Source organism: Tachyglossus aculeatus, chromosome 4 (genome assembly GCF_015852505.1).
Source record: "Tachyglossus aculeatus isolate mTacAcu1 chromosome 4, mTacAcu1.pri, whole genome shotgun sequence".
Lineage (NCBI taxonomy): Eukaryota > Metazoa > Chordata > Mammalia > Monotremata > Tachyglossidae > Tachyglossus > Tachyglossus aculeatus.
Window position 1 is genome coordinate 53,840,115 of NC_052069.1, and position 9,119 is coordinate 53,849,233.

General features: G+C 51.0%; 1 protein-coding gene across 2 annotated transcripts in view; it reads right to left on the reverse strand.

Annotated features, from left to right (window-relative positions):
- Nucleotides 1-8,739, reverse strand: part of PLPPR5 (phospholipid phosphatase related 5) — a 113,352-nt gene extending 104,613 nt beyond the window's left edge. The window contains exon 1 of one of the 2 annotated variants that reach the window (XM_038745260.1): nt 8,443-8,739. In XM_038745260.1, the coding sequence (XP_038601188.1) occupies nt 8,443-8,739 (297 nt within the window). The remainder of the gene's footprint in view (nt 1-8,442) is intronic. The other variant, XM_038745261.1, reaches the window with a different exon arrangement.
- Between the last annotated feature and the right edge of the window lie 380 nt (nt 8,740-9,119).

Here is a 9,119-nt window from a genome sequence, read left to right on the forward strand (position 1 = left end):
CGAATCAGACACAATCCTTGTCCCATAGGACAATTGTCTAAAACGGGTGCAGAACACATAATAATAATAATAATTTTTGTGTTTGTTAAGCACTTACTATGTGCCAGGCATTGTACTAAGTGATGGGCTGGATACAAGCAAATCAGGTTGGATACGGTCCCTGTCCTACATGGGGCTCACTGACTCAATCCCCATTTTACAGATGAAGTAACTGAGGCATAGAGAAGTGAAGTGACTTACTGAGGCCCGCAGCAGACAAGCAGCGGAGATGGGATTAGAACCCAAGCCCGTGCTCTATCCACTATACCAAGCTGCTTCCCATCTCCATTCCTTATTTCCATTCTAAAGATCAGGAAACTGAGGCACAGAGAAGTTGAGGGGCTTGCCCAATGTCACTTGGGAGGAAAATAGCGGAGCCATATTTAGAACGCTGGTCTCCTGACTCTCAATCCCCTGCTCTTTCCACTAGGGCATGTTTCTTCACTAATTCAGGAAGGAACAGTCTAGGCTGCGGTGGCTGCCACCCGGGGAGGCTACAGTAAAGTCATAAAGCACTGCTTGAGGTTCACAAATTTCTTCAAATCCCTTCATCATCCTTCTGCCTCTACATTTGCAATTTATCAGATTTCAAAGCCATTTCCTTCAATACACACTAAACCTATGCTTCACTGGATTGAAACTGAAAGGGTGAGAGACCTGAATGAGATTTTAATGCCTTTTCCTACCTCAAACCCTGAGCACAAACCATGCAAGGAAATAACTTTAATTCTTCAAAGATGAGGAAGAATGGGTGGAAGGAAAGGAGCAGATTATTGTGGGCAGAGAACAGGTCTACCAACTCTGTTACACTGCTATATTGTACTCTCCTAAGCTCTTAGTAATTGCCCTGCATGCAGTAAGTGCTCAATAAATGCAATGAATTGATTGAGCTAAATTTCACTGTCTAAATTTATCTTCTTTCCTGATACAAAATCAGAATGTACTACTAATTGCAGACAGGCCTTGGATTTATGACACAATAAGTTTCTGAAAACTGCTTCAAGTTGAAAGATAATTTGGAGCCAGTTTTCTCATAGGACACTGTTAGAAACTGGGGATTGGCTCCTCTACCCAATCAATTATGAATGGGTAATAATATAACAGGCTCATTCATATTGAGTCAGAGTTTCCACTGGGTGGCCAAATTTTACTTCACAGTAAATAAAATGTAACAGTGACTTTCCCTGAAGGTTTTGCTCTGGTGACCAAACCCCACCTAACCCCTCTCCTTCATCCTCTTTAAACTTTGCCCCCTTTTCCCCTTCCCATCAGCAGCTATTAAAATATTTCCCCATTTCCTGCCCGTGCAGCCACTCACTTGTGTCATCATAACTAGTGCTATAAACCAGACTAGTGTTATAGAGTCAAAATTGAAAAATTGTAAAGCTGAAAGAGGGTGTAAATTTAGAAACAATTTAAATGACATTCATGGTAATTCAAACCCTCACAATCTGAGGGCTGTCTTTAACAGACAGAGGGAACTAATTGTTGTAATAGGTTTCCCACAGAGGAGTTTCCTCTAGACCACTGCTGCTAACAACAGCTTCGTTTCTACAAAATGATCCCAGAACTCTTAGACCTTCTAGAGCCTAGCCTGACTTTCAGGCTGGGGAAGGGACAAGTAAGGGACAAGATTCCTTAAAATTTTTTGTTTTGGAAATTGAACAATGTTTGGTGGTGGCAGAAATGAGATTACTTTTTTTAAATTGTGTTTCCTTCCATTTATCTTTCCTTGCTGTTGATGGCAATTGACAATTACTGTCTGTATCTACAAAATGCCAAAAAATTCTAGGAAATACATTTGAAGGAATTTTATATTAGAAAATTATTTTTTGTGTGTCTAAAGCTGGATTCTGGAATCGGCTTATCTCCCTGAATGCCATGGCACTTTGGACTTTTTGTCCTTCTTCAGTCCTTGTAAATAAACCCCTGAGGGGCTTCCAGAGTCCAAGAGTCTACCCTCTAGAGTCCTAGAAGCCAGCAGGAAAAGTAGTTAAAATACATCAGCCCTCTGCCAACCAATACATCAATCAGAGGGAACCAATCAAGAGACATCAAGTTTGTACTCTTATAGGACAAAAATATGACTTCCGATTCTTTGAAATAAAAGAAGAGATTGTGTTAGCACACTTCCTAGCATTAGCATTAAATTGCTTACAAAGCAAATTTTATGCAACGGTTAAGCATAATAATAATAATAATGATAGCATTTATTAAGCACTTACTATGTGCAAAGCACTGTTCTAAGCGCTGGGGAGGTTACAAAGTGATCAGGCTGTCCCACGGGGGGCTCACAGTCTTAAACCCCATTTTACAGATGAGGTAACTGAGGCACAGAGAAGTGAAGTGACTTGCCCAAAGTCACACAGCTGACAATTGGCAGAGCCGGGATTTGAACCCATGACTCCCATTCAATCCACATATTTCATCTTTCATCAAATCCTGTGGGTTCTGCCTTCACTATATTGCTGAAATCCACCCTTTCCTCTCCATCCAAACTGCTAACACGTTGATCCCAACACTTATCGTATCCTATCTTAATTGTTGCATCTTCCTTTTTTAGTGGCATTTGTTAAGTGCTTACTATGTGCCATGCACTGTACTAAGTGATAGGATAGATACAAGCTAATCAGATTGGACACAGTCCCTGTCCCACATGGGGCTCACAGTCTTAATCCCCATCTTTAAGCAGCGTGCAGGAGAAGCAGCGTGGCTCAGTGGAAAGAGCCCGGGCTTTGGAGTCAGAGGTCATGGGTTCAAATCCTGGCTCTGCCAACTGTCAGATGTGTTACTTTGGGCAAGTCACTTCACTTCTCTGGGCCTCAGTTCCCTCTTCTGTAAAATGGGGATTAAGACTGTGAGCCCCCCGTGGGACAACCTGATCACCTTGTAACCTCCCCAGCGCTTAGAACAGTGCTATGCACATAGTAAGCGCTTAACAAATACCATCATTATTATCTTAACCCCCAATCCCAGGCTGAGCCTCCACATTCCTTTCCCCCTCCCCAACCCCCCGCCCTACCTCCTTCCCCTCCCCACAGCACCTGTATGTATATATGTTTGTACAGATTTATTACTCTATTTTACTTGGACATATTTACTATTCTATTTATTTTATTTTGTTAATATGTTTTGTTTTGTTGTCTGTCTCCCCCTTCTAGACTGTGAGCCCGCTGTTGGGTAGGGACCGTCTCTATATGTTGCCAACTTGTACTTCCCAAGCGCTTAGTACAGTGCTCTGCACACAGTAAGCGCTCAATAAATACGATTGAATGAATGAATCTTACCAATGAGGTAACTGAAGCACAGAGAAGTGAAGCGACTTGCCCAAGGTCACAGAGCAGACAAGTTGCAGAGCCGGGATTAGATTCCGGGTCCTTCTGACTTCCGGGCCTATGCGCAATCCACTAGGCCATACGGCTTCTCACTCTTTGCTCACCTCCCTACCTTCTGTATTTATTCCACTCTGCTGTATGTTTCATTTTTCTCAAAACATGTCCAGTTCATGTCTCCCGACTTTTCAAAAGCCTCCAACAGTTTCCTAAGGCACTCAATCAGCTTGTCCCCCCACCCTCAGTCCCTACTGCCCACCCCTATCTTATCTCACTGATTCCCTACTACAAGCTTTGCTCCTCTAATACCAACCTACTTACTGTACCTTGACCTCTTCGACCTCCCTCCTGACCCCTGCCCACATCCTCCTTCTCGCCTGGGATTCCCTCCCCATCTTATATGACAAACTACCAGTCTCTGCACTTCCAAAGACCTACTAAAATCACATATATTCCAACAGGCCTTCCCCAATTAAGTTCTTATGTCCTCTACTCCCTCTCCCTTCTGCACTGCCTATGTACTTAGGTCTGAACCCCTTCAGGTACTTAGATACTTGCATATTCATCTGTAATTTATTTCCACAGGTCTCCCCCTTGTAGACTATAAATTCCTTGTGAGCAGGGATTGTGTCTACCAACTCTAGTGTATTGTACTCTCCCAAAACCTTAGTACAGTGCTGTGCATACTGTAAGTGCCCACGTCTGGGATAATTTCTCTTCGCTAATCCCCCAAGAGGTTTTGCTCTCAAGATATACATTACACAAATGCATGTGTATGTTGTATAACGCAACAGTGACCCTGCAACCCATCAACTGATCTACTTCAATAGCCCAGCTCTCAGAAAGTGGATGACAGCCACCCACTTTTGGGACCAACATAGTATTTAGTGTCATATGTGACCTCTCATTAAGATCGAGTTTTGTGATTCGGATAGCTGAGTGGGGCTGAAATGATTATTTATTCAAAATACATGGAGTCAAGAATTAAGGTCTCCATCGATCTGACTATAACCAAATCAGTGACCTGGAAGCGACAGGCTTTTGAATTCCCCTGACAAATGCCCTGAGCTATTCAGTCCACTGGAAAATATGTGCATAAAAAGAGATGCCTTTAAGCATCTGAAAAAGACAAATATATCTCAGAGATGAAAAGATTTACTTTTTTTCCTCTTCCCTGGAACTTAAAATGGCTGAACTGATGCTTTTGAAACTTGTAAAATTAAAATGAAGCCTGAAGCCAAAGTTACAATGTTTTCTCTTTTTCTCCCTCTTCTTCACATACACCAGTGCGTTCCGGGATCGCTACATTAGCACTGATGTTCTAACAGGAGTATTCAGTCACTGAAAGTCAGTCAGTCCTTATTTGGTAAACTCCTATATTGAGAAAAATGACAAGAAAAGACACCTACCTTTTGAAGGATTAAAAAAAAAAAAGTGCCACCAGATGTACTCATGAAAATGGAATACTGCCTATTCTGGTTTGTGATTCAACAATCTTGCATATGCCCACATCACACTTATATGTTGCAGCTTCTTGCACATCACTGTATGGAGATCAGCAAATACTGTCGGGTTATAGGTCCGAACGCATGATCCACCAGAACACAGTGAGTCAAAGTTAAGTTGTTACAATATGAAAAGCCAATCTAAAGGAGCCTTTCTAAATAAAAACACAGAAAGTGTCCAGTAGAGTAAGCTACACTGAAAGTAGAAGCAGCGTGGCTTAGTGGAAAGAGCGCGGGCATGGGAGTCAGGGGACAAGGGTTCTAATCCCGGGTCTGCCATTTGTCTGCTCTGTGACCTTGGGCAAGTCACTTCACTTCTCTGTAACTCAGTTACCTCATCTGTAAAATGGGGATTAGGACTGTGAGCCCCATGTGGGACAGCCTGATTACCCTGTATCTACCCCAGCGCTTATAACAGTGCTTGGCACATAGTAAGCACTTTAACAAATACCTTAATTATTATTATTACTATTACATAAACTTGAGGCATGCCCGTGTACTAAGCCCTAACAACTGAACCTGAAGGTCTTTCGCGGATTCTGAGCTCCTCCTGCAAGTGATCCTTGGATCCTGGCATCCCTTCGCTCACTGAATCGGTGACAGATTTTCCACCTTGCTCATCTCCACCCTCCCCAGCCCCTGGAAAACCGATCCCCCCAAGAAACCAAAGCCAAGGACAAGCCCCTTAAGAAACACATTCCCCTCTTCCAAAGAGGAAGCAGCGTGGCTTAGTGGAAAGAGCACAGTCTCGGGAGTCAGAGGTCGTGGGTTCTAATCCCGGCTTCGCCACTCGTCTGCTTTGTGGCCTTGGGCAAGTCACTTCACTTCTCTGGGCCTCAGTTACCTCATTGGCAAAATGGGGATGAAGACTGTGAGCCCCACGTGGGACAATGTGAGAACAGTGCTTGGCATATAGTAAGCACTTAACAGATACCATTATTATTATTATTATCATCATCACCTTGTATTCATTCATTCAATCATATTTTTTGAGCGCTTACTGTGTGCAGAGCACTGTACTAAGCGCTTGGGGAGTACAAGTCGGCAACATATAGGGACGGTTCCTACCCAACAACGGGGTAACAGTCTAAAACAAAACATGTAAACAGGTGTCAAAATTGTCAGAACAAATGGAATTATAGCGATATGCACATCATTAATAAAAAAGTAGAGTAATAAATATGTACAAATATACACAAGTGGTGTGGGGTGGGGAGGGGGTAGCGCAGGGGCAGGGGGAGTGATGGGGAGGAGGAGAGGAAAAGGGGGGCTCAGTCTGGGAAAAATATGGAACACGTCACGAATTTCTACCCTAGTGCTTAGAACAGCCTTGGCACATAGTGGGCCCTTAACAAATACCATCATTGTTGGTAATATTATTATTAATGAACCATTTTCCCGATGGAAGGCTGAACACTGGGCCCAGGGTTGCCCTTCTCTGGTACCGGGGGAGATGCTCCTGGGCCCAGGTGGCTCTGACCTGGACCAGGGTTAGGAAGGAAACCTAAATGAGGCAAGGGACCGAAAAGAAGGGGCAGGATTTAGTCCCCACCAGCCCCTCACACTTGGGCATCACCCAGTGCCCACCCCCGAGGGCCGGGCATCGCTGCCCGGGGCGAGGGGCAAGGGGGGAGACCAACAAGTGGGAGGAGAGGGCCCTGCGGGGTACGGGATCTGCAAGTTTGGGGGTGACGGTGGAGGGGTCCGGGCACACCGGGGAGGAGGAGGAGGACAAGGCAGAGGAGGTGGAGGAGAAGGGACCATAATGATGGCATTGGTTAAGCGCTTACTATGTGCCAAGCGCTTACTATGTGCCAAGTGCTGTTCTATGAGCTCAGGGAGGAGAAGGGAAAGGGTCCAGGACAGCCGGGGGAGGAGGATGGTGAAGGAGGAGAAGGGTCTGGGGAAGAGAAGGGGAAAGGTCCTGGGTTCTAGACTGTGAACCCGTTGTTGGGTAGGGATCGTCTCTATCTGTTACCGATTTATACTTCCAAGCGCTTAGTACAGCGCTCTGCACACAGTAACTGCTCAATAAATACGACTGGAGGAATGAGTGAATGGAAAAGAGAAGGGGAAGGGTCCTGGGGAGGAGGAGGAGGAGAAGGGTCTGGAGGAAGAGGAGGGGAAGAGTCCGGGGTCGTCGGAGGGGAAAGGTCCGGGGGAAGAAGGGTCCGGGGGAGGGGAAGGGTCCGGGGGAAGAGGAGGGGGACGGTCCTGGAGGAGAAGGGTCCGGGGGAGGAGGGGGAGGAGGGGAAGGGTCTGGGGGAGGAGGAGGAGAAGGGGAATGGTCTGGGGAGGAGGAAGAGGGGAAAGGTCTGGGGAGGAGGAGGAGGAGGGGGGGGAAGGGTCTGGGGGAAGAGGAGGGGAAGGGGAAGGGTCCGGGGGAGGAGGAGGAGCGGAAGGGTCCGGGGGAGGAGGAGGAGAAGGGGAATGGTCTGGGGAGGAGGAAGAGGGGAAAGGTCTGGGGAGGAGGAGGAGGAGGGGGGGGGAAGGGTCTGGGGGAAGAGGAGGGGAAGGGGAAGGGTCCGGGGGAGGAGGAGGAGGAGGGGAAGGGTCCGGGGGAGGAGGAGGAGGGGAAGGGTCCTGGAGGAGAAGGGTCTGGGGGAGGAGGAGGAGGGGAAGGGTCCTGGAGGAGAAGGGTCTGGGGGAGGAGGAGGAAGAGGGGAAGGGCCAGGGGGAAGAGGAGGGGAAGGGTCCGGAGGAGGAGGGGAAGGGCCCTGGAGGAGGGGGGGGGGAAGGGTCCTGGAGGAGAAGGGTCCGGGGGAGGAGGAGGAGGAGGGGAAGGGTCCGGTGGGGAGGAAGAGGAGGGGAGGGGTCCGGGGTCGTCGGAGGGGAAGGGTCTTGGAGGAGGAGAAGGTGAAGGGCCCGGGGGAGGAGGAGGGGAAGGGTCCGGGGGAAGAGGGGGGAGGAGGAGGTGGGGAAGGGTCTGGAGGAGAAAGGGAAGGGTCCTGGAGGAGAAGGGTCCGGGGGAGGAGGAGGAGGAGGAGGAGAAGGGCAAAAGGTCCGGGGGAGGAGGAGGAGGAGGAGGGGAAGGGTCCGGAGGAGGAGGAGGAGGAGGGGAAGGAGGAGAAGGGGAAGGGTCGGGGGAAGAGGAGGGGAAGGGTCCGGGGGAGGAGGAGGGGGGGAAGGGTCCGGGAGGAGAAGGGTCTGGGGGAGGAGGAAGAGGAGGCGGTTATAGGTCCGGGGGAAGGAGGAGGAGGAGGAGGAGAGGGGTTCGGGGTCGTCGGAGGGGAAGGGTCTTGGTGGAGGAGAAGGTGAAGGGCCCGGGGGGGGAGGAGGAGGGGAAGGGTCCTGGAGAAGAGGAGGAGGGGAAGGGCCCGGGGGAGGAGGAGGAGGGGAAGGGTCCGGGGGAGGAGGAGGAGGGGAAGGGCCCGGGGGAGGAGGAGGAGGGGAAAGGTCCGGGGGAGGAGGAGGAGGACGTGGGGAAGGGTCCTGGAGGAGAAAGGTCTGGGGGAGGAGAAGGGGAAGGGTCCGGGGTCGTCGTCGTCGTCGTCGGGAGGGGAAGGGTCCGCGTCGGGGCCGCCGGGGCAGGGTGGGTCGGGGTCCGGGGTGGGTCGGGGTCTTACCCCCAGCACGGGCACGCCGGCGGCCAGCGAGTAGAGCAGCAGCGGGGGCACGGCGCTGCGGTCCTCGGGGCCCGGGTAGGGCTTGCGGTAAGCCCCGTCGTAGCAGAAGAAGCCCTGCACGTTGACGGCGAACGTGTCCGTGTACTCGAAATAGTAAGCCAGCATCACCGTCCCGGCCATGATCACCATCTGGAAGTAAAGCATGCTGCTCAGCAACGGCCGCTGCCGGGGCCGCCGGGGCCGCCGAGGTCGCTGCTCCCGCTGCTGCCGCCGCCGCAGCAGCCGCCAAGGGGGCATGCACTCCTGCCGGGGCTCGGCCGCCGCCGCCGCCGCCGCCGCCGCCGCCGGCCGGCGCTGCGGGACCCCCTCCCCGGCGGACCCCTCGCTCGGCGGCTGCATGCGCCGGGGGGCTGCTGCGGGGGAGCGGCGGCGGCAGCAGCAGCAGGAGGGGGAGGAGGAGGACGGTGCAGGAGGATGGAGCGGGAGGAGGAGGACGGTGCAGGAGGATGGAGCGGGAGGAGGAGGAGGAGGAGCACGGTGCAGGAGGACGGTGCAGGTCCCCGCCGGGACTCCGCGCCGCGCACCGGCTAAGGCGGGACGAGGCCGCCGCCGAAGCGGCGCCCCCCAGCGGCGGCCGGCGGGAGCGGCCGGGAGGGGGGTGGGGCTCCGCGCCGCCG